Source organism: Lonchura striata, chromosome Z, assembly GCF_046129695.1.
Source record: "Lonchura striata isolate bLonStr1 chromosome Z, bLonStr1.mat, whole genome shotgun sequence".
Lineage (NCBI taxonomy): Eukaryota > Metazoa > Chordata > Aves > Passeriformes > Estrildidae > Lonchura > Lonchura striata.
In genome coordinates, this window is record NC_134642.1 from 12,077,399 (window position 1) to 12,103,652 (window position 26,254).

At 38.5% G+C, this 26,254-nt stretch overlaps 2 protein-coding genes across 5 annotated transcripts in view; both read right to left on the reverse strand.

Annotated features, from left to right (window-relative positions):
- CMYA5 (cardiomyopathy associated 5) overlaps nt 1-5,883 on the reverse strand; it is a 44,895-nt gene extending 39,012 nt beyond the window's left edge. The window contains exon 1 of the mRNA XM_021531124.2: nt 5,600-5,883. Coding sequence (XP_021386799.2) covers nt 5,600-5,754 — 155 coding nt within the window. The 5' untranslated portion in view covers nt 5,755-5,883. The remainder of the gene's footprint in view (nt 1-5,599) is intronic.
- A 558-nt stretch (nt 5,884-6,441) lies between these two features.
- TENT2 (terminal nucleotidyltransferase 2) overlaps nt 6,442-26,254 on the reverse strand; it is a 48,538-nt gene continuing 28,725 nt past the window's right edge. For 3 of the 4 annotated variants that reach the window (XM_021531123.3, XM_021531121.3, XM_021531122.3), the window contains exons 13-15: nt 18,130-18,221; nt 12,393-12,472; nt 6,442-10,533 (exon numbers count right to left, since the gene is read on the reverse strand). In XM_021531123.3, the coding sequence (XP_021386798.2) occupies nt 10,459-10,533; nt 12,393-12,472; nt 18,130-18,221 (247 nt within the window). In that variant the 3' untranslated portion in view covers nt 6,442-10,458. The remainder of the gene's footprint in view (nt 10,534-12,392; nt 12,473-18,129; nt 18,222-26,254) is intronic. The other variant, XR_002465515.3, reaches the window with a different exon arrangement.

Here is a 26,254-nt window from a genome sequence, read left to right on the forward strand (position 1 = left end):
TTTTCTGCAGTACTTGGTGCAATTAAATAAACCTTCATACAGAACAGAGTAGCACTCCCACTTGAGCTGATATTAATTAATAAGAATGGGTTGCCCTGGCCCTACCTATGCAAAAAGCTTGAATTATATACATCATTATCTTATTTTCATGGTCACAAACTTGTCACAGTTCATATTCCTCTACAGTGTGTGGAGAAAGTGCTTTATATTTTAAGACCAGAATAAGAGACATGGAACTCAAACATTTACTTCCAATGCACTTCTAAATGCTGCCTTTTTGTGAACTGCTTACAAGCTGCACAGTAGTACCTGAAAGACCTCTCTCTAGTCAGAGGAAGTGTCTGCCACTGGAAAAAGATGTTTTCAATGTTTCAGTTCATAAATGTAGATAGGAAGCCACTGGCATCCAGGGCAAAAGCCAGTGCTGTGTTTTTTCCATGTAGAAATTTCACACCCATTCCTGTTGGTGCTTATATTATGAGCATGCTATTTCACTGCTAGAACATTGACTTAAATTTTTTCTTAGTCTTGAAGACACTGACAACCAGTTTTGTGACTCCTGCCATAACAGCTCAAACCCAGATTTTTCTTCCTGCCTCCTCCTGCTTCTCACAGCCTTCTGCTTCTCAATATGACTTCTATGCTGCATCCACTAGGATTTCAGATTTCTAGTCCAGCCTCACAGGCTGGACAAATTTTCCTTTATGAATCATATTAGGGAAGAGTTTTCACTCCCCCAGCTGCTGGAGTGGTGTTCACACAGTGAGTAGGGTCTATCCACTTGTGCACACCACTACTATGAGATATATATGTAGCTAGCCTATCAGCTTTCTAAAATTCTCCCTAGCCTCTCTTTATCATCTTCATATTAGACCTTGCCACTGCTGATATCATAAAAATATGTAGCTTTTTGCTGCATAATTCCTCACAAGCTGAAAACAATACAGATAAAATGCCCAAGATGTCAACCTATGTCTGTAATCTGTGCTGACAATATCTCATTTTCTGAAAGTTCGTACTTCAGGCACAATGCAGGAATGGTGGAAATTGGTATTGCCAGCTTGTCTTCCCAGTTGAAGGAAACACTTCTCTGTGCTTGTGTTTTTATTCTGTACATATCTGTAATTTCTGCCTTTACCATGGTGCCCCTTTCCCCCTACAGCAATCAGTATGCTCAGCAAGGTCTCTGCCTATTGTTCTGCATTTCCCATGGCTACAGCTCATCCATCTTCTTCAGGCTAAGAGAATTGGGAGCTACAGAAAGACATAATTTCAAACGCAGCCCTCCACCTTTGACTTCTTTCAGTTAATGATGCCTCATCTGGCAATGGAGTGGCTCATGCATCTGTCAAAATTCAAAGGCTCTACTATCTAAAAACAGTAAGACAGCTGCTTGCCCAGCTACAAAGCTGGGTTTTATGATGAGTAGTTGGGAGCCAGGACCTGGGCTTGTCTCACACATTTTGTTCCATCTCTTATGAAGGAACACAGCCTGCTGAAATCTAGTCTGTTTTCCAGACACCAGGTCACAGCATGTCCTAGTGATATTGCCATTTTCAGAATCAGATGCTGCTTGAGAAACCCACAGAACTGCCATGGCCAGAGGTCTGACATGATCCTGCATTCTGGATTCTCCACCATGTTGCAGAGGGAGTTCAATTACCAAACACTTCAGTCTGGATGTGACACTTCATTTACACAGTTACATAATCACTCTGTTGAGACCTAGTGGGGAACTTTTTGAAGTCTGAGAGCCCTACACAACACAGGCTTTTATTAAGGACTCAGTTTTACTCAAAAGGCTGAAGAGAAAACATGGAGTACCCAGCAGCAGGAGCAACTGGGGGCTGGCTGCACCCCTCCCCTCTGCAATGCCCCCACCTCAGCATTCTGTCCCATTCAGCTGCTCAGTTACCTTTTGCTCAAGCTTCTACCATGATGTGCTTGAAATGGCCTGCACAAGTCTGATTCCTACCTCTCTCATCTTCCCTGCTAATGTTCCTGCTGCAGGTCGCAGAAAAACAGCCCTGCCAGCTTCTTCCACCCTGGCCCACATAAGACACTGCCTCGTCAAGAGGCATCTAAAATCACACACACTCTCCCCATGTCTTTTTCTGCTTTGGGAAAGGTATGGTAACTTATTTTCAGAAGACAAATCCACAGTGCCCTCCACCCCCTCCTTCTCACCATCCATTTGCTATCATTCCAGTCTTTTTCTCTCCTAGATGCTGCAGCATCCTCCATGTGGCAGGAAGATGCCTTCTCCACTGTACTTCCCTTTATATTAATTTTCATCAATCATTATAAATGAGACTTGTCTCTAAAGCTTACACACCTCTCACTTTTGGAAGGGCTGCTTCATCAATAAAACAAACTCAACCACTTCCATAACTTAAGGACTTTCTCCCCATTTTTCTTCCCATCTACTTGCTATAGATAAACACTAAAAAAGGAGGTAAAACCCTATTTACCTATTACAGGCAAACAAGCTGTCTGGAAACACTTAAATTGGCTGCAGAGACATTTTTATGTAAACCCTGCACAAAAACACATCCAAAGACCTTCCCACTGTAGAAGGAAATCAGCTGAGAATGGTCTGAAAGACAGAACTGTGTCAGAACAGCTCACCCATCACACATATGTTAGAGACACAGATATTCCTATGGGTATGTAAACCAGTTAAACAGTAAACAACTTTACTTCAGTTAGATTTTCACCATTACCAATATAAAAATTAAAACCTGTTAACTTCCTACCCATGCTTGCCTTAACAAGCACAGTATTCAAAATATTTCCCCTGTTTAGGTGATTAATTGGATACATGGAGCTAGAAAAAGAAGCCATCTACCATGATCATCTATCATAAATAATAAAATGCCCAAAGGCAAGAAAATACTGTATGGGTGCTATACAGATCATTTTTGTGCTGACAAGGTCATAAAACCCTTATCCCACCTTTTTAATAGGTTCTGATGCTGCATGTTAGTCGCATTACTTATATACAAAAGTGTGCTAGGAAACCAAATTATTTAAACATTACATTAATAAGGGTAATAAAGACATGAAACCCAAACTCTTCTGTCTTTCACATGCATGCCTTGTAATTTTGAGACAAGTCATCATTTCTGCTGCAGCTTTTGGGATTTAATTTGCTGCAGCTGCTGTACGGCGTGGAAGCAGAGTGGTTTGGTCAGAGCTCAGGGGCTGGTGTCTCAGAGCAACACCAGGGCTCCTCTCCTTGTTTCATAGAGGCACTTCCTGACCTTGGGACACTCATCTTGCTGCAGGATTCTTGCATAAATTAGGTACAAGGCTATTTAATGTGCTTGAAAGGCAGAAATAGGAGTCAGTGGAGCTTTCCTGCTGACTTGCACAACCAGGTGCTGCTCAACTGCATTCAAAGGAGGAAAGCAGAAGCAACAGAGAACTTGGAGTTGTTAAAAATAAATTGATGGCAGCAGGGTCCAGGACAAGCTGCCTTCAGCCAAGTTTGCATATTAGTTACATCTCCTCTAAGCTAAGTTTTCAAAGCCCACGCACTCAAAAAAATCTGTTCTGCAATGGGGAGTTGAAAACCTGTTTGTCAACAAAGAATTAGCTCACAGCTTGAGTATGTCCCAGGGGATTAACCTGTGTTATCTTGCCAGGAGCTCTGCCCAGGCACTGACCACAGGAGGGGGCCTGAAGCTCAACAACCCTGCTGACATTAGCGACAACATCTCAGCAATTAAAGAGTCAGTTTTATTTAACTTTTCCAAGCTATTGCTGAGTTCTTGGTGTAGTCACCACATTTGTGCCGAACCCAAAATTTTACATCTCTTTTAACCTAATTAAACTAACCAATTTAAATGTGCTCAGTTACCACTTACCAGAGCTGTTAAAAGCCTCTCTGGTAGTCTATGACCTGTTTATTAGTAAGACAGCTAAGGACAGAGGAAAAACTCTGTTGTGTTTAATATAACTGAGAGCTGAAGGGAATGTTTGCTGTGATTTAAATGCTGAGATGCAATGCCCAAGTTTGCATTGCAGAGGTTGCCAGCCAGAAGACCCATCTGTGAGGAGCTGCTAACAGGCACCCATGGAAAAATCATTCTCTCAGCACAAGTAGTAAATAACTGAGAGGCTACATAGATTTCACTACCTTTTTAGTAATTCCTACTTGTGTTTTACAGTTTCAGCTTTATTATTAGCTATTCATTTCCATATTCTATTAAAAATTATCTATCTAAATAATGGTTTAGCTCTGTGCAGTGAGCGGCTCCACTCCATGAACTTCAGCTCATTTTCTTGCAGAGATACAGCACAGCCATGTGCAAGCAGTGTTTTATTGACAATCCCTCTCTCTACCAGCATAGGACTGAAAAGCCAACACCTGCCTTGAGAAAAAAAGCAGCATTACACACAAGGGTGTCCACCCACTGTGGAAAACTAGCTCTTTATTTCCTGTGTAGGAAGGTTCTCCTACAGTCCTAGGATACATTTCCCCACTTGGCTTTTGTTGTTGCAGCACTTTGGGTGGGTTAGGCTGCAGAGCGGCCCCACTGCCATCTTTTTTCTCCAGTGACCATCAGCAATGTGGGAAAGCACTTTGAACTGTGATACACACAGAGTGATGGTAAATGTGGATGTCTTCACAGCACAGAGGTATGTATGACACGTTTCTTAAAAAATGGGTTTCTGGAAAAAAACTCAAGCTAACAACATTAACATCTTAGGTTCTTCCTACAGTATCCACTTAAAACGGGTGGGGTCTACTCAAGACAAGGAAGAAATCTTGAGATTTGGCATGTGCTGGGGGACGCTCAGGCCTTGTGGTCTCTGTGAAAGCAACAGTGCTGGCACAGGCAGAGTCTGTCTGCATGGACCAGGTTGCAGTCGCCTCCGCATCCTGCGCAGGACCATTAGGCAGGGCATTGGGCCACAGCCTTGCCTGTTTCATTCCTAATGGTAGGAGAGCAATAGTAGGACAATAAACTGTTTCTGTGGAAGACTTTTTAAGAAAACAAAAATACTGAAAGAAAAAGATTGAAGATCAAAGGGATAAAATACTTCCTATTCCACAACAAAATCAGCCTTACAAATCATGACCAGCAATAGCAACCATGTATAACAAGTTTTTCCTTTTCAAGGAAATAAGAAACTGAAGAGGGAGGGACAAGTGGGAAGCAATAAAGGGCCATAAAAAGGAACCATTTTTAATGCAACATTATAATCTTTGAGCATATTCTCCCTGACAAGCAAATCTGCAGAGCATTTAAGATCCATATGTGACAAAGAGTCAGCCAGAGAGGGAGGAGTGGAAGGAGATGCCACTTGAGCTGGCACATCAGAGGATCTTTAAATAGAAAAGCTCTCAGGGAACTCGGGGTAGGTGCTTACCACACAAAATTTAATTACAGCCATACTCATCTGAAAAAAAGAAAAAAGTACTACAGCCCTCTACTCCCCCCTTTTTCTTATCTACAGCAACTGGGTTAGGGAAGGGGAAAAAAGCCAATAAGCCAGCATGGGACACCAATCCTGGCATCTCCTGCAGGATGATGCTTTGGGGTAGAGCTGCCAGCTCCCTCTGGGGCTATGGGCCCCTGGGGAGACATACCTGTTAGTCAGCTCCTCTGCTTCCTCTGGGTCCACAGCCTCCTCCTCCTCCTCCTCCTCCTCCTCTTCCTCCTCCTCCTCTTCTTCCTCTTCATCTCCTATGAAGGATGAAGTCTCGGATGCCCTGTCACACTCGGCGCCATGGGAGCCCTCCATTCCCTTCCCTGCTCAGGCCCTTGCCGGTGATGTTTACCCCCAGCCCTGTCCTCCCCAGGGCTGCCTGAAGCAACTGTCATCCCCGGTAGCACTCACTTCTCCTGACTCAGGGCAGTCTTTAAATAGAAGGCAGCAAAGTTAGAGCGCAGAGTCGCTGCTGTTCCTACCCTGTCACCTAGCACCAGCCCAGTGCCAGGACACGTGGCCCTGTGGCCATCTCTCCAGCTGCTCTCCCCCTTCGCCTGCCGCCCTACCACAGAGCTGCTGGTACAGCACACATGGCAGGCAGGCAGCAGCAGGGAGGAAGGGGCCAAGCTGACCTTCCCCAGCCACCTCCAGCAAATTTGGGGTGGATGGCAACAGATGAAGAAGGAGAGGTTATCTGTGGCCCCAAGAGAACTTGTGTACATTTCACAAGTTCTGCCCTTGAGCACACCAAGAGTGCCTCAAGCTCAAGCTGGAAAGGTCAAATACAATAACTAGTGGATGAGCCTCCGACAAACACATTTAATTATTAATACCATACTGTAAGAGATATCAGATGCACTGTGGTATTTAACCATGCAAAAAGAATGTATTTAAACCCTCGATTTATCAATGTGTTGAATCACAAGACATTTAAAACTTCCTATTTGAGCGGACTAGAACCAATTATAGTTTAAAGCAAAGACAAACTGTACTATCATGCAGAGTTTAGATTAAGCCTGTTATACTTTATTATTCTGCATTTTACACAAAATGCAGTGCTTTTCACAAACAAAACAGAAATATTTCTAATCTGTGTTAGTCAAAAGAATGACTTTATTAAAAAAAAAAAATTAGAAGAGAAGGAAAAGCACTAAACCCCTGATTCTAAGAACTTCCAAGATATCTCAAGTATAAATGACTGTATGCACAGTAACTCCAATGCCCCCAGCTTTTTTTTTCATTGTTCTTCAAATAAATATGGGGTTATAAATCAATCAGCAAACTCTTCCTTAAGAGTGCTGTAAGTATAGAACACCCACCCATGTACTTCTGACTACAAGCTACCTCAAAATTCTCCTGATATTCCAAAACAGTATGTACAGGTCTTTCTGCTCTCTTGACCCACACAATACACAATATACATACACAATATACAAGGTGACAATGTAATTTTTTGAAAAGTGTATTTGAAACAGATATTAAACTAAATTAAACTCTATATTTCATAATGAGCATAGACAGTGTACACAGCAAAATGTAAAGAATATTAAGTACTCTTCCTTAGATTTCATGTGGAAGGCAAGAGTTTTACAAATCTTCTAAAAATGCTTATAGACAAAACATACATACATTGCACAAGTTTTGATTCAGTCTTCAGCACAGCAAGAAACCCTTCAACCCTTACCAGAAACCCTTCAACTTATTTCCATCTGTACTTCTCATAAGTGAATTTGACCTGTAAAATTCCACATTCTTTCATGCTCTTCAGACAAGCATCATACTCAGTAAAATCAATGGAAATATTTATATCTGAACACACAAGGACTACAGAGAGCAAGGCAAAAAAAACCCTGAACCACAAAATACAAGACAACCCATAGCAAGTACAGTACAATAAATCAAGAGTGACATTCTCTGATGGACTTAAATTTAACATCAAATATATTGTGACTCAAATCCAGTAACACAAGTTCAAGTAAAGCACCAGTTCCAAATAAATGTTTGGGATTCACAAATATAATGTATTTGCAAATGCTAACTTCAGGTTTTCTACAAATCATCTTAATCATTTTACCATCACTGCCCGTTTTTCCCAAATGACCATGTCACCCTGCAATGTGAGTCTTAAAATTGATTTATATTGATTTCTTTGCGATTTTTAAAAAGTAACACCTTATACTGTCAACACACTTAAAGGTACTGAGAGTTCACTTACACATTCACATTTCAAGACAAGTGAGAGCAAGACCTGGAAGAGAAACTTTACATTTCACAGTGCATAGCCTATGCTAGTTCTGCATTACTGTCACCAAATGTGAAGCTCTTGCCAATGTTTGGTCCTACTGTGCACCTTTGAGCCTGTTAATTTAGTCCTGAAGGACTAAGGGGAGTTCTTAAAATCCTAGAGAAGACATCAGTGGTTTCTGACACATGAGGTGAGAACCAACAAGAAAACCCAAATTAAATAAATGTAAGTGCTGAACTAAAGCAACTTTATTTCAAGGCAATAACAAATCCCACAGAAATCAGCATCTTGCACGTGCACTGACACCTTGATCAGCTGTGAAAAATACCTTTTACCAGAGATCTCTCAGAAAAAACTACTCCTACTAGGATGTATGCCAAGGTTTAAGAAGGTAAAAGTTTTTATTTTTAAGTGAAGGAAAGTTGAAAATTTTACCCTAACACTAAAATTTATGGTAGCCATTACTGAATTTTTTATCCTGAATACTTGCCCAGAGTAGATGACAATGCAGGTCATTAAACCTTGAACAACTTCAGACTATATGGAACTGAATCCAAAGTTAAAGCCCAGCTCCTACCCACTCTCCCCAAGCCATTTAGTTTGTGGTATTACATCTGAAAATTTCTGACAAAAGTTGCAGCCCACTATTTAACAAATATGCTATCAACAGGTCTGCTCCGAAAAAACTGGGGAAAACTACCATCTAGATTTTCTGGTTATAGACATGGTTTATCAGAAGGACATAAACTTGAGAAAAAAAAAACCAAAAGGATTCTTTTGAAAGACACAGACTGTTGTGGTTACAGACCTTAACTTGTATTAAAAACACCACTTAATTGTAGGGCATTTTTTACAGAGTAGCTCAGAGATACCACAATGTTTTAAACTAACCTTTTAAAAACAGTTAGGAATTAAGTTAAACATGAAGCATTAGTTTAAGGTGTAAGAAATGTTGACACATTAGGTGATGCAATACAAACTCATAAGGAAGTTTTATGCCTTTTATAAAGTTTGGTTGCTCACACTCAGCTCACTTAAAACATACTTAACTTTAAACATTTATGTCCCTTCTTATTTATCCTAGGTTGGGAAAGTTTGAAATTTTCTAGACAAAGAATACGTTTTTTAAGAAGATTCTTTTTTCCCAGAATCTACATAGAGCTTGTAGAGCATCTTTGAATCCAGACATCATCCTGTCCTAAAATCTTGTGCTTCAATTTTACATAAAGTGAATCAAAGTGAATGTTCCACTGATACTAAAGTCTACCATCCTATAGAAAAAGGGCAGTGAGGGTGAACATGTGCAAGGAGGAAGAATATTTCAGTGGACTTCCAGAACCATATTAAAATTGAAAGACAGTTAAAATTGCAGAAGAAAAGTCAATTGCAGAATAAAGGCAAAATTCTACATAGACTGGACCATGTGGAAGTGTGTAGGAAGAAATCTCACATCAGGCATATAGTTTACACTACTAAGAACTTCTAAATAAATTTTTACAACATGACATAATGCTTGTTATTCTACAGTTAGAAGAGTTTTCACAATCTTGTTAAAGAAAGTAATAAACCAAACCTTTGTCTATTCACAGATGTACTGCAGAATAGCTGTGATAGATCTTGATGAATTGCAACGTGGGCCTTCTTGTGGAGCATTTCCTATTCTACTTAAGTATAGGAAATACTTTAAATACACAGTACAAAATAACATAGATTGGAAAAATAACCCGTATCTTCCATGTATAAACTTTATTCCACTGGACACCATATAAAATATTAAACTTAAAAAAATGGAAGTATGAATTTGACTTCAGTGGTAAATACAACCTTAAAAATTAATTGGTCTTCAGTAACAAATATATGAGAGACACAAATTGTACTATAGAAGGTCTAAGAGAAGGTTTGCAAGTTTTATGGAAGAGCTGTAATTTTCAATATTACTTAGATTCAATTTACGGTGGCTAATCAATTCACAAACATTTACACAAAATCAAATGAGAAGCCTGGCTTATTTTAGCATGATGTGAGGTGTTTTGATTTTGATTTGGTCTTTTTCTCCAAAAGAGGCACCACTATTACTTCAAATATGTATAAGGAAGCACAAAAAGTTTTCCTTCCTACTCTGTGTGAATGTGAAGCATTTATGTGCATTGAATAGAGCTTTTTTATTTCAACTTCTTCATAGTACAACTATTGCTTGAAAATTCTGGTTTAGATTATAGTTCTTGATATTCAGAGTACTACCAACCATAATCTAGCTTCATTTTCATGAACAGCTGCTTGTTATAAAAGTGAAATAAAACAGGAAAGTGCTAAGTTGAGCAGAAGTGTTTAAAGCAATTCAGCAGATGTAAAGCACACACTCTCTGTTCATCAAGAAATTGGTAGTGCACAGTGCCTTAAGGATGTAGTCAGATTTGCACATGTTTAACTTTGTCTATATTTCATGGTTAAATCTGTCTGAAATAATGGTTACACAGATCACACAAGAAAAAAGTCAGTATATCCCCATAATTTCCTTAAAATAGATGAATTCTTGTTTGCTCTGAGTTTCTTCTAGAAGTCAACAATACAAGCATTTTCAGAAAGCGTATTTTGAACAGCTCTATTAACAAATACTGATAATAAAATATGCCACATCCTTATAAACATTTTCTTAACAAAAGTTTACAGAGAAAAACAGGTCATAAAAACCATGGGGTAAATGCCTCCTGATTTTGTCTCTGTTCTTTGTTTCAGCAGGATCCAAAAAAAGGGAAAATGAAAGAAGCTAGTTATCTTTTCTGTTTGATTGCTTTTAAAGGTAATATACAGTTCAGGTCTTTCTTGTCTCGTAATAACCGCCAAGCCTGAGGAAAAAAACGACAAGGTTTTTAAAAAAAGATTATATAATCTTTTCCATTAAAACTTAAATACCATTATTAGCAATAAGCACCACAGTTCCACAAAATTAAGCTTTATTTTTTCCCCTTCTTGAAAAGAAAGAGGGTGTTTTTTTCATTTGTTTTTGGGATTTTTTTAAGGGAAGCAAAATCCAAAAAGTACACAAAATGCAATGAAGTAATGAGGAAGGTAAAGCCTTTCAAGAACAGACTGGACTTTTGGAGACAGAGATATTAACAATATTTAAGCATTACACTGGTATTCTAACTGCAAAATAATTGTCTCAAATTCACACATATCAAAATCCCCAATAAATGATGTTACGCATTGTCATTTCCAGAACTTAGATGTGTCTCTAAAATACCTTATTTCAACTGTCTTCTGTGTTCTTAGCGTGAGTTTCAGGACATCTGTTATGACATGAGCCTGCAGTGACCCTCCTGTGTTTATACAGAAGTCATTTACACTCCAATGTGTAATGATAACCTCAAGAAGAACTCAAGGACTCAAATTCTCTCAAGGACAAAAGAGATTGCTTAAGCTTTTTAAAAAATAGTGCAGGATATTAAAAAGTACATGCATTTTTAGAGCAACTGTCATTCTAATAGTATCTGGTAAAAAGGACATTTTTCAGGGCTGTATCACTCTAGTCTATTGCTTCCAGACAGCTAGGATCAAACATCTGCTTTTACATTTTTCAGAAAATCACAGAGGTTTAAAGGAATTTTGTTAACCAAAAAGAGAAGTTCTCTCTGATTTCACAGTACCACAAAAGCCCAAGCCACTTTGTAACCGTGACTTTAGCAGATTCACAAAATCAACTATTTTATGTATCAGTATGTGAACAATTCAGTATTTTGTATGCTAACATGGCTAAATAAAAGAAAAATGTATTAACATTTCTGAATAGAATTAAAAAGAAAATGTTATCCTTTTCTAACTAAGGTGTCTCTTTTAGCATTTGCTCTATTACAAGTATCTGGCATTGAATTATTTCTTGCTGAAGAAGCCTTCAAGGTACTTGAAGACATGAATAACTGGAATAAACACGATCCTCCAAGGACAGCTTAGTAGGGGAGTCTTAACTGGTTAAACTTGGAAGATAGTTCTATGCACTAATCCCTAGTCATAACTACATAAAAAATAATCAGAGATCTCAGAAACCTAGAATTTCAGTTGCAATACCTATGCAATGCCTATGATAGGAGAGAAGCATAAAGAGTGTTGGTACCAAATATTTTCAGAAAAATTATGCTTAACCAAGTTCTACATTTTTTCTTGTTTCAACGCATCCTTTCCTCCCCTGATTGGGATAGTGAAAGCTCATGCTGGAACTACTCGTATTCCAAAATTATGAGTGTGGTGTCCCTAAAGAAAAGTTCCCATTTAAGTAAGTTATCAAAAATCAGAAAACCCTCATTATTTTGGTGGTGATATTTATTAAAAAATGGAATAGTAAGAAGAATAAAATATTATCTATTACCACTCAAATTAATATAGGAATAAATAATGAATGAAAACAAAGTTGCAACTTTAAAGCTATTAACCGTTGTTAGAATTTTACACGCACAAGAAAGTCTAAAAGAGAGGGTTTTTTACTATTTTGTATACCCCTTTCAGTCTAAACGTGAAGTTTAATGGCAGACATTAAAGAAGACTCTTAAATGATTTTTCTACACATTTTTAAAAACATGCATTTTTATTACTTATAGTACAAACTATAAAACATCATAAACAGGCAGGTTTAATGACTAGCATTTTCAAGATAGTAAAACTATCTTGAAAAACAAAGTGGCCAGAAAAATTACATGAGATTACTTTTTACCTGTGCAATTTCACCTCTGATCATATCATACTTCTGTTTCTCATGTACAGCTCTAGCAGTATTTGTCCCATCAAAGGGCTCTGCAAGATCAAAAACAAACATGAAAACTGTAAAAAAAATTATCTAGAGTTAGTTTCTCTACTAACCAAGTAGGGTCAAGCATATACCTGCTTCCCAAAAGTGTTTTAAATACTCAATTCCTCTTTGGTTCTCAAGATTTCTTTCTACATAACATTTATCAAAAAAACCTCCAAACCAAAACTAAACTAAACCAACCTATAAGACAAAATAAACCCCCAACAAGAACAAGGAAACACAAGACAAAACAAACAAACCAATAAAAAAGAGGAGAAAAAAACCCCACCCAAACGCTGAATTCTCTGAATGCCCTGAATGGAGAACACTGTCAGGGACTTTGCAGATGACACAAAGCTGAGCAGTGCCATTGACACTATAGGGCAGGATACCATCCAGAGACACATGGACAAATCTGTGCAGTGGGCAAATGAGGATCTCATGAAAGTTCAACAAGTGCAAGTGCAAAGTGCTGCATCTGGGTCCGAACAATCCCAGACACGATTATGGACTGGGAGAAGTCACTCAGAGCAGCCCTACCAGAAGGATTTGGGGGTGCTGGGGATGAGAGGCTGGACATGACCCAGCCATGGGCACTCCCAGCCCAGAGAGCCACACGTGTCCTGGGCTGCATCCAGAGCAGGGTGGGCAGCAGGGCCAGGGAGGGGATTCTGCCCCTCTGCTCTGCTCTGCTGAGAGCCCACCTGGAACCCTGCATCAGCTCTGGGGTCCCAGCATGGGAAGGGCATGGAACTGCTGGAGGGAGCCCAGAGGAGGCCACAAAGATGATCAGAGGGACGGAACACCTCTCCTGAGAGGACGGACTGAGAGAGCTGGGGTTGTTCCATCTGGAGAGAAGGCTCTGGAAGTGATCTCATAGCACCTTCCAGTATGTAAAAGGGGCTTACAACACAGCTGGAGAGGGACTTTTCTCAACAGCATGTAGTGATAGGACCAGATGGAATGGCTTTAAATAAAAAGGGCAAGCTTAAGATTAGATATTTGGAAGAAATTCTTTACAGGGAAGGTAGTGAGGCATTGGAAGAGGTTGCTTAGGGAAGCTGTGATCTCTGGAAGTGCTCAAGGCCTGGTTGGATGGAGCTCCAAGAAAAGTGATCTAGTAAAAGATGTTCCTGTCCCTGGCAGGGGAGTTGGAAAGAGATGATACTTAAAAGTCCCTTCCAACTGAAACCATTCTATGATTCATGAATGCTCTAATGATATGTAATTCCTAATAAACTCAGGTTATTATTATCTATTGAAGCATACTATGATTGTGCTGGGTTTATGCAGTAGTAATTATCTGCTACAGCTCAATAGTCTGTGATAACATATCAGACTATGATTTTGCGTATTACAATATTTTGAAACTTATTACACATGAGACTCTTGGAACTATTCACTTTAGATTAATCTCATTCAACAGTTTCTCAGTGAAATTCTGAAAATATAGCAAAATATTTACTATAACTTTAATATAAGACATATTCACTTCATACCTATTCTGCAGTATTCATTCATAAGTTAACCATCTGGGGATTCTACTTTGCACTAATGGACTACAAATTAATGTGATGTTCCCCCCCTTTTTTATCCTAACTTAATAGTTTGGAACTTTTTTAATTGCAAGATTACAAAAGTATTTCTTGCTACCAATAAGGCTGCCAACATTAAAGCAACTGATACTAAAAAAATATGATGCAGGGACTCTGCATTACAGTGTGCTACAAACCAGATTTTATAGTCTTTTTTTTCTTAATAGAGAACTGCTTAAGCAATAGTATGTATTTCACACTGGCAAGTCCTCAAGGACCAGAGAACCACAGAAGTAGACTTTTTTTTGTCTAGCTGGTTATTAATTACTTTTATTCAGCTAGTAATGTATAGCAAAAGAAAGCATTACACAGACACCAGAAGGGCTTGTGCCTTTAGACTGGAATTTCAAATTTGGTGCGCACTCCATGGCTTTAAGTTTTTATTTCTGCTAGCTATTTAAATTAAAGAAAACTAAGACAATTTTTAATGCAATAAATGTTGTATTTAGCAGTTTTCTAAAAAGATTCTCTTCAAATTACCTGGTTTTCAGTGGACAGTTACAGGCAGATTTCCTTTATTTTAGAATGCATCATACTTTTAGTTTAGAACAAAAACTGTCAACCAAATAAAACATACAGTCCTATATTGTCAGTCCCATTATCTGAGAGAGTAATCTAGTGTAATTAAGAACTCCATGTGCCTTACTATGTGAATACACCATTTCACTTGTATAAAATAAATTTGATGGTAAAGAATAATTTTACAATCAGCTACTCTTTACACCACTACATTTTCTAACCATCAAGACAGTAAGAGTTTATTGTAAGTTATTTTGTTCACACACAGAGATGAGAATATTAAAAGAAAAAAGTAACACAGCTTTAACACTGATGCTTGAGGGAAAGGTTAAAGGGAATAATTTTTCCAAATAAAAATGCAAATGTCACACAACTTCAGAACTGCTGCTAACCAAGCCCTGAGGAATTGTTTTTTGAATTATTGTTAGGATGTGGACCTGAAAGACTTGAAACTACAAATATGAATCAGGTGCAGCTTAGATGGCTTCTGATTTTGTTTCCCTAAATTATTACCAATATAATTATCTCATAAAATTGCCACATTTCTACCTTTTCTTATTCTCCCACAGGAGAGTATTTGATATTACTTGATACAGACAAGATTTAAACTCAAACTAGAATAGTCAATAGCCATTTAGAACTTATGACAAGGATTGTTCAAAATATTATCTAAAAGCAGGGTTCTCTGTATCTCTGTAAACCCATCATGGTAAAAGCCTATCATATTTTAAAGTGTCTGGAAAGAGCATCTATACTATATTTGTTTCTCTAACAGCAAAACTATATGTGAAAATCAGCCTTAAGGCCCATAACATTTAAAACAGAACAGTTTTTCTTGAGCTAATCTAAATACAGTACTACATGGAGAATTGTGGAAGCTTGCAGGCACAGGCTTGTGTAATCTATCAACAAATATATTTTAGATATTAAAAATAAATGCAATAGTACCAATTACTGAATTATTATTCTGCAAACAGGAAAATTTGACAAAGACATGGAAAACAGAATATATTGGCATGTTTACCTAACTTTTGCAATCTTCTTCTCAAGTACACAGAAATTTATATACATACTTTGTTAACCTAGTTCCGTGTAATAGCTTTTATGAAGTCCGCTTTGAGCGAAAGTAGGAGATTTTTCCCTCCCAAAGTAAAAAACATGGTATGTGAGGCTAAACCCATTAAGTCTTGAACTAAGGAAGGAATCAAATATGTCACCTATAGATAATTTTGCCTTTTTTAACAGCTCAAAGGCAAACACATTAATGAAAAGTTCTAATTAATCAAGACCATTAAATTAAAAATCTAGAGTGTCTATTTTGTATGTTGATGTGTATTCTATTTTTCAGCCTGGCAGAAAGTTAACCTAATGTCATGGGGTGACATAATGGTGTTTGTATCCCCAGTCATGTGTTCTGCTTATGTTTGATATTATGTTCTGTGCTTTCAGAACTGACTCTGAAAGTGAAGGTTTGTTTTGCCTTGTTATCAGCTGGCTCACCTCCCCCCATGGTCTGCTGTCTAGAAGAGGCCAGTGCAGGCTGGCTGACTTTGCTTTGCTTGCTGGCTTTCGCTTGCTTGCTTTGCTTGCTTCTGCTTTTGCCTTTGCTTCCTAGTTAGTTTAGCTAAGCAGTCCAATTCTTTCCCTGGACTGTTTCCTCTCCTTTTCTTTTCCTGAATACCATCCAACCTGCTCTGGACTGGGACCCTGGAAACCCCGAGGAACACCAAGAGCCTGCACTCTGTGATCTGCAGCAGCCATCCCCAGTGCCCAGAGCAATCCCCAGCACCCAGATCTGTGAGACCACTCCCAGGAGAGACTTTCTGGATTTGTTCATCTCTTCAAAGTGGTGAAAGAGTTTTGTTGTCATCTGGTGTTGTTAATTTGTTTTTGGTGCTGGGGAGTGCTTTGTTTGTTAAATAAACAGGTTCTTTTCCACTTCTCTCAGAGAAAATTTTTCCTGAACTAGGTGGGTGGGGAGGGGCCGTTGGGGTTTGTTTTCTGGGGGCTTCTTCCAGAGGTTTTTCTCAAAAATTTGCCCTAAACTAGGACACCTAATTATTCAACCACTTTGTAATGTCATAAAATACTTGAAAGCTTGAAACAAACAGCCCCCTGGAACACAGTGGATCAGCATCACGTGACAGCAGCAAACATAGCTGCCCAGCATTCCCACCTCCCACATTCAGACCAGAGCCTTGGCAATGCCTCACTATGCTATTCTGAATCATTTCAGCTGTGCGGATACTCTGATTCTCATATTTCTCAACTCTAAGACCACAGAGTTCAGTTCAACTATATTTCAGTGTGTTCTTCTCCTACAACTATTGATTTTTCCCCAAAGAGTCAAATAAAGAACAGGAATCCCATCATGTGGCTTTACATTGACATTGATATGACTATGGCCAAGTCCATGAGCTCTGGACCACAGAATAACGAAGTTCACCAGCATGTGAAGTAGACTGAAGGTGATTCTCTGCACAGAGCAGCACAAATGCAGGGAAGTACATACATACCCCAACCTTAAACCTCATCAATCTTGAAGAATGTCTGTTCAGCCATAGGACTTGTCTTGGTCTTCTCCTCCCCTAGCAAAATCTTCTTAGTGTCTAACAACTTTTCCTACACCATTTGTCTCCTGTTCAAGTTATATTCCTATTTCATCCTGCGACATCAACCCTTAATATCCTTATCCTAACAGCCTTCATTGATTTGCAGCCACCTCTCCCTTTTGTGACAACTGCTTCCAGTTACCAGCAACTCTCAGCCCCTTCAGTCTCTTCTCTTTCTCCTAACATCTCAATCCTTCTCTAAGTTTATAATCTCTTTCCTTAGTGCAAGCTTTATCTCCTATGTATGCTTACCTGCTCATCTTCTCCATGTACATTCCCCACAACAGCTGAAAGGTGTTACTAGCATATGAATCTGGTTGCCTGTATAATGCTCCTATTCAGTTCTGCACTGAGACAGCTGAGACCTGCAACTCCAACAGGTAGCCTGGGTTTACCCTCCAATTCTGGAAGGCATCATGTAGTCTCTCCACAAATCCTATATTCACTAGCCAGCCAAAAATAGTATCCACAAGGAGATCAATGTACAAATAACCTACAACATCACTGCAATGCCAGAGCATTTCAAGAACAAAGAATATTCTTCAAGAATAATCTGAGTATGTGCCTGCTGTGTTTTTTCAGAAGTTCAAACTTGGCAAAACTGACAACTATTTTTGTGGAGCAGAAAAACACACACTACTGGTATAAAGGCCATTCCTTATCAAAATCCTATGCCCTGTTCCAAAAACAGGGCAATGACTGCTCTTGAAGAGAAGGTCAGGAGTACTATTTTTAAACACTTTAGAGCTTAAAGCTTCCTTCTCAAATGTTTCTGACAGGACTGATATGAACTATTAACAGTGGTTAACTTCCTTCTCTACATAATGCACATGTGAAATATATTTCTAAAAACACAACTAAGGTAAAATCAAATTGATATATTTATAAATTTAATGCCTTAACAGTTAAAAATTATAATGCAGCTTCACACTTTACCTTCTACACAAATAAATTTGTTTCTCCATTCAATACCATCAGGTCTTGCAATAGCCTTGGCCTCACGAACTGAAATCATTTGATGGCTCCAACTAAAGAAAAAGAAGACAATTTGCAGAAAAATTTTATGTCTTCATTCTAAATTCAAAGTATCAGTTTACGTTAAAAAATTGTCAGATTGCAATGTCATAAGCCTGGATAACACAGTATTTTATAACCATCAGTAATTTAGTTTAACATCATGGGTAGGAAATAAGAAAATTTTTCTACCAACGGAAGTTCAAATACAAAAAACATCTCCAAAAGAGAGCATCAGCTATCCATAAGTAACATATATTCACAATGGAATTTTTTTTACTAACAATGTCAAACTTTGTGACAATTTGCATTGTCACCTACATTTATTTCTAAGTTCAAAATAAATTACAGAATGAAAATTTTCAGAATTTTCTGTAGGAAGAAAAGGAATGTAGGGAATAAATGCAGACAAGTCACATACTGCATTCCATAAACAGTACTCAATAGTATAAAGATATGTAGAAATACCTTGCTCATAGGTCTTCTTTGTGCAAGAAACCTATTACTAGAAAGTTTCAATACTTTATATATGCTTAATTTTAGATCTGCAAGTACAACAACTCTCTACCACTTTCTGCAGGCATCTTTACAACAACAAAACATGGAAATTACCACATTTAAACAGGAACAGCAGGCAGATTATAGGGTGGTCTTTATGATACACCACCATCTTTATAACACTTGGCACAACAATATCCCAAATGTAATGGAAATCAAAACAAAACCACTTTTTATGTTCTTATCTACCCAGCCACCTTTCAGCTGCTTTTAACTAAAGAGAACAGTTCATCCTGCGTGCCATCATATCCCACATCCAAGATAGTCAGGGGACTGGGTCCAGCCAGCAGGGGCTTATGAAAGGTAGATCCTGACTGAAGAACTGATCTCCTTCTGTGACAAGGTGGATATGGGAGGGCTGTGGATGTATTAACTTTAATAATATCTTTGACACCATTTCCCACAGCATTATCCTTGAGAAACTGACATCTGATGGCTTGGGGAGTTACACTGTTCACTGAATAATGAACTGCCTGGATGCCTGGGCACAGAGAGTGGGGTGAGCAGAGTTAAATCCAGCTGGTGTTCAGTCACCAGTGCTGCTCCCCAGGGCTCAGTACTGGGGCCAGTCCTGTTTGTATCTTCACAGTTTATATCTACAGATTTACTGCAGGTGGTTGATGTACCCAGCCCAGCTCTGTCAGGTGTACATAAGACCAGTACAGCTGGAAGCACACTGCCCATCTATTTCCACCCATTTAATCAGGACATGTGGTGATGTATTGGTGATCCAACTATTTCACTGATATGGTGGCGCCTGGATTTACAGAATCATTCAGAGTAGAAGAGACCTTTAAGACCATCTAATCCAAATGCCAAAGCAGCACCACTGTAACCACCCCTACAGCATATTCCCAAGTACCAATCCAGACATCTCTTGGGCATTTCCAGAGATGGTGATTCCATAATTTCTCTAGGTAACTTATTCCAATTTTTCTCTTTACTCTGTTCACTCTTTCAGTGAAAAATCATTTTCTAATACCTAATCTGAAACTCTACTAGTGCATACTGCCTGAGGGTCACTCCATGAGATGCAGGTGACACCAAGCTGGTGGTGCTGCCCTTGGGTCACAGCAACCCCAGGCAGCTCCACAGGCTGGGGCAGAGGGGCTGGAAAGGCCCTGGGGGTGCTGGTGACAGTGGCTGGACATGAGCCAGCAGTGCCCAGGTGGCCAAGAAGGCCAATGGCATCCTGGCCTGGATCAGCAATGGTGTGGCCAGCAGGACCAGGGCAGGGATTGTCCCCCTGCACTGGGCACTGGTGAGGTCACACCTGGAACCCTGTGTTCAGTTTTTGGCCCTTTATTACAAGAAACACACTGAGACCCTGAGGTTTGTTGAAAGAAGAGCTGAGGAAGAGTCCAGAAAACAAGTCCTATGAGGAGCAGATGGAAATGGCGTTTTTTATTCTTGACAAAGGGAGGCTCAAGGAGGAACTCATCCTTCTCTACAACTACAAGGCTGTAACCAGGTGGGGGTCAATCTCTTCTGCCATGTGTCAAGGAAAAGAAGAAATGGCCTTAAAATGCACTAGTAGAGTGAGTTCATTCATCAGTTAAATCTGAAAGAATTCTGTCCTCCCTAGACCACAGATCTGCTATTGCAATTCCATTAAGTCAACAACAACAAGATAAAAGTCCTGACTGTAATTCTACAAATTATCTTGAATACAACTCGCAATTAAAAGCTTCTATGGAACTCATAATTAAAGCCTCCTATGGAATTCCTGTGGAACTCAGTAACTACTTCCACAGAACACATATATTTAATATGATGAATAGGGCTCATTTTTAAAAAATTGAGGACACAGCATGTTAAGAGATCTAGGATACCTCAGTGTGTATATTTAGCTTTCCTTTAGTATATTCTTTAGAAAATTAGTAATGATAATGATCTTTTCTAGCATTCAATGTAAACAAAAGCCTTTATTCTAACGTACAATCCTTCCTCTCCTTAATTTCCACAGTAGACTACTTTTGTGATAGAGATAATATCAAGCATCAAATACTTTCCTATCCTGTCTTTTAATAGTCAACCATCAACACACACTTAATTCAGATTAATTGCTAAAAAAAACCAACCCAAACACATATACAAAAAGACAAAATCCCTGTGCTTAGTGCTTCAAACAAGCTTAAACTGCAGCTCAAGAACACATTTTCTGCAAGCAGAAGTGTAGAGTTTGCTTTTTTAAAAAAGCTTATTTAAAAATCAGAGATCCAAACCAGTGGTGAGAGAGAGAAAGAGAAGAGAGAAAGAGAAGAGAGAAAGAGAAGAGAGAAAGAGAAGAGAGAAAGAGAGAGAGAAAGAGAGAAAGAGAGAGAGAGAAAGAGAGAGAGAGAAAGAGAGAGAGAAAGAGAGAGAGAAAGAGAGAAAGAGAGAGAGAAAGAGAGAGAGAAAGAGAGAGAGAAAGAGAGAGAGAAAGAGAGAGAGAAAGAGAGAGAGAGAGAGAGAAAGAGAGAAAGAGAGAGAGAAAGAGAGAGAGAAAGAGAGAGAGAAAGAGAGAGAGAAAGAGAGAGAGAAAGAGAGAGAGAAAGAGAGAGAAGAGAGAGAGAAAGAGAGAGAGAAAGAGAGAGAGAAAGAGAGAGAGAAAGAGAGAGAGAAAGAGAGAGAGAAAGAGAGAAAGAGAGAGAGAAAGAGAGAAAGAGAGAGAGAAAGAGAGAGAGAAGAGAAAGAGAGAGAGAGAGAGAGAGAGAGAGAGAGAAGAGAGAAAGAGAGAGAGAAAGAGAGAGAGAGAAAGAGAGAGAGAAAGAGAGAGAGAAACAGAGAGAGAAACAGAGAGAGAAACAGAGAGAGAAACAGAGAGAGAAACAGAGAGAGAAACAGAGAGAGAAACAGAGAGAGAAACAGAGAGAGAAACAGAGAGAGAAACAGAGAGAGAAACAGAGTAATGTAAGAAATATTTGATCTGTATTTGGTTTAACCAGGCAGTACTGTTTCACTTGAAACAGTAATTCTGCTCTTGATCTTTTTTTCCTAGGCTATACTTGATCCCTCAGCTAAAAAAATAAATGCATTTATAATACATTGGTTAAGCAAAAATCAACAAAAAATTTGGCATTTTTTGCTGTTTAAAAAGCCTTTTATTTAAGTTTGAACTTAAAAGCCTTTTATTTAAAATTGAAATTTAAATTCAAAAACAACTCTTCTATCTTATAAGTCTTACAGAATTGTCTTGGTACCAAGGTCATACTGAATTAGAAATTAATTATGAAGAGCAAATTATTTGTGGGTCAATTTAGCCCCTTTGTCTTGCATGTAATAACTTCATTGTTGCCAACATAAAGCAGATATTCTCCCTGCATACATTTTCAATCCGTGAGTTAACACTGCCATTTAAACAACTATTTTAATTATCAGTTATTTCTGTTGTCACTGACTGCATTAGGTATGTGATCTGCATAGCAAAGGCAAGTATTTGAAAGGAGGAGACTAGGCATTTTCAGGTGTGTGTATGACTACAGTACAAACAGAATAAAAAACTTATATTTTTTCAGAGCATTCTTACAAATCAAAACCACCTGTATAAACACAGTAGAATGGATACAAGTTACAAATATATTTAATTCAACATAGTATTAAAAATGATCCTTTATTACCTAACCAGTTCTATATTAAAAGAGTTGCAAGCAAAATCTTGCTGAAATTTTATATTTTGTCATTAAAATGTAAGCAAGCTTTTACCAACTGCACCATATACAAATCAGTGAATGATCTTAAACAACCGCTACTTAACCTGCAATTGTAAATTTAAGGGAAGTAATCACAAAGCAATAATTTCAGGCAGCAACGCCTTGCTTCAAGGTCTCACTTTGTAAGCAGACAGCCAAGTGAAAACCTGCTGCCTTCACTCACAGCTGCAGACTTGAAATCAGACACGTCCTTCAGAGGGGCTGGTAAACATGTTTCCAAATACTTGCTTTGAAGAACATCTACAGTTTTTTCTTGCTCACTTTCACAACTTAATCAGTGGACAATTTTAAATAGTTAAAGTTTAAAAATTAAGTCACTACCATAGCCAGCTGTATCATAAGAAGCATTACACAGACTTGAACTCTTACAGCAAGATAAATATATAACCGTAAAGGCAAAACAGGCTTTGTCATATATGGTGTGATATTCCAATACATGCTTCAATTTCCAAACCACATTTCTCTGGGGACAGGAATGAAGGGGTATAAAAATAACTTCTTATGAACACACTGAAAAACCTAGAGTAAGACTGTTGAAAAGGTACTGTATAAATACATAAACAATTTTCTGAAACATAGTATAAATAAATAGAACAATTTAAAAGCATAAGGAAAACTCAATACAGCACAAGGACTTATGCATCACTACACAGAATGCAAAGAGAATGCAAAGCTCCTGTTTCTTCCTTTGCTATACTCTTTAAGCGCATCCTGTCCTACATCAAGTAAAAAAAATCAGATTTTAACTGAAATACCTAATGGCCTTTGTTAGAGTGAGGGAGAAGTTTAAAAGATAAGAAGTTCTCTTATCTTCCTGATGATTACACATAAAATATATCAGTATTTAAACATTATAGACAGGTGGCTTCAATAATTTATTCTCTTCAAAATTATGATTTTCACACATGATCTGATGATTCTTGATCACATGACGTTCATTCAGTGAAACAGTTCTTGTGTATCAAATCAGTAGTGTATCCTACTCCACAGATAGGAGCTTACAAAAATTGAAGTCACAGTCTCTGTAGCAATCTTTTCATCAAACACATGACAGTCCAACAGGGAAAGTTCATTGGCCCAGTACAGATCATAAAAATATAGCCTCATTTAACAGTCACACTGTCTGAAATACAACCTCAGCATTTTGGTGCATAAAGACACTAGAAAATGTTTCACAGGGAAAACAAACAGTGAAAAAGCTACTTATTATAGCAAAGAATATTCAACACACTTTAACTCTAGTTCTTCCATGAAACACAAAAGAAAGAGAGCCCTGTGTGGTGTGTATTTGCAAGTTGAACATGGTCAGCAGTGTCCTGGCAGCCAGGAGGGCCACTCATGTCCTATGGGACATCAGGGACAGCATGGCCAGCTGGGCAAGGGAGGGGACTGTCCTGCTCTGCTCTGGGGCAGCCTCACCTCTAGTGCTGGGGGTAGTTCTGGGTGTTGCAGTATAGGAAAGATATAAAGATATTGGAAAGTGTTTAAAGCACGGGCACAAGAATCATGAAGGGCCTTGAGGAGAAGCTGTATGAGGAGTAGCTGTGGTCACTTGGTCTGTTCAGCCTGAAGAAAAGGAGACAGGGGAGACTTCATTGCAGTCTGCAACTTCCTTATGAGGGGAAGAGGAAAGGGCAGACACAGATCCCTTAACTCTCATGACAGGACTTTAAGGTAACAGCATGAAGCTGAATCAGCAGAGGTTTAGTTTGGATATTAGGAGAGGATTTTTCACCCGAAGGATGGTTAGGCACTGGAACAGGCTCCCCAGGGAAGCGGTCACAGCACCAGCCTGAAAGAGTTCAAGAAGTGTTTGGACAACGCTCTCAGGCAAAAGGTCTTAGGGAATGAATCTGAGGGATGATCCCGAGCAGGGCCAGGAGTTGGATTTCAATTACCCTGATGGGTCCCTTCCAATGAGCATATTCTATTACTCTGTGATTCTCTGTATTTAATTTTTACTTTGATTCTCATTTGTACTGTTGTTCCCATAAGCAACTCCAAACCAAAGATAACAGATCCTGTGGCTAGCATGAGACTACTTTCACTTTTTGCTGGCTGGCTATCATACAAAACCTTTTAAGCACCATGTTCATGTTCCTCCCTATGGTGCACTAATTCATCTTCTCCAGTGACCAAAACTACATGGAATTTTACTATCAATCCTATTCCTTTCAAAGAGGATTTATAGTTGACAGGTATAAACAGATAAACAGGGATACACTTGATTAAATTCTATTTCCATAGCAGAAAGAGTTAAAAATAATATAGGCTGCTGCATTAAGTGCATAATTTCCTCAAATGACTTCTCAGCTGTGTAGTAGCATTTTCAATACAGGAATTCTAATGGCTGTTTTCATTGTTATGGTTTTTTGTTTTTTTTAAGAGACTATCACAAGTAAAATGTTTAAATACTTAACAGATACTGAACACTAGAAGAACACATCAGGTATTCTTTTTATTCAGCTGCTTTTTGAAACATTTTCTTCCCTTGACATTGTGACTATCCTATCTTCACTATCTACTTTTTCAAGCTTTCATTTACCCAGAAGCTCCTCTGCATGTCTATGAATACATTTACGTGGTATTTTATCCTGATTTATCATCATCACAAAAATAGTATTTTGGGATTGCCATCAGCTCAAACACTGATATTGCAGAATTTTTGGTCTGCATATGTCTTAGCATATCCTTTCTAATAGCAGACAACAATTAAGTTGTTCTGGACCAGCCACCAACTTAGGCAGAAATCTGGTCTTGACTATGTTCACAAGCACTCAAACCCAGAAGACTCAGACTAGGTATTTTTCCTGTAATTAGACAAGATCATCTCTGCTACATCACACAGGCAAACCAGAAAATTCCTTAGTGGATAAGATATTTACTTTCATATATAAGAAGATTAATAGCTTGTACAGTCAAAAGATTAATGTAGTATCCCACACAAATTAAGAATCTAAGGTTATCCTCCAGCACTGTCTTCTCATTTGCCTCTTCAGCAAACATCACCTTGTCAGCTAAAAGGACAGGTACTCAGGAGAAACATTTAAGACAAAAGACCATTCTCTTTTCTGCAAAGATCATTGAAAGAAAATCTCTTACATTAAAATCTCTCAGTCAGGCTTAAGCACACACAAAATGCAGTTGGTTCAGGCATTATTCCAGGTCATAGGGATTTAGCTTACATATTTCACATGTGATGCACACCCCTGAAATGCTTTAATGATTTTATGGTCTTTCACTTCTTATATTGAAGTAAATTACAAACACTTCCAAAATTAGGAGTATCCAATTGTATGTTTTATTCTCCTTCCAAGAAATGGAGATGATACATGTACACAGGACAGCAACATGCATGAAACAACTGCCTCAGAAGTGATTTAGAAGATCTTTAAGCTGACTGGGACACAACCATTTCATATTTTATAAGAACAACCATTTTTTCTAAGAAATTCGGAAATACATGAGTAACAATCTGGCAAAGCAGTTGTAACTTAAGGTTTTCTCAGATGTCCTCACAACTTAAGCTTCTCCTCTTATATAAGGAAGTCCAGATGCCAAAATTGAACTCAGATTCTTAACCAATAACTTGAATGAAACAACTACACATGAGAGAATATAGGTCTCACTACGTGAGGTCTGTACAGGTGTATATTCTGGTTGAAGTAAGGAGCCACCTGGCCAGTTACCTCCATTGACTCATTGTGACAAAAGACAAGCACAGCCCTTAAGGTCCAAATAATTCATATCAAAGCTGATACCTTAAATGACAGCTAAGAACAGATCTCACACATGAA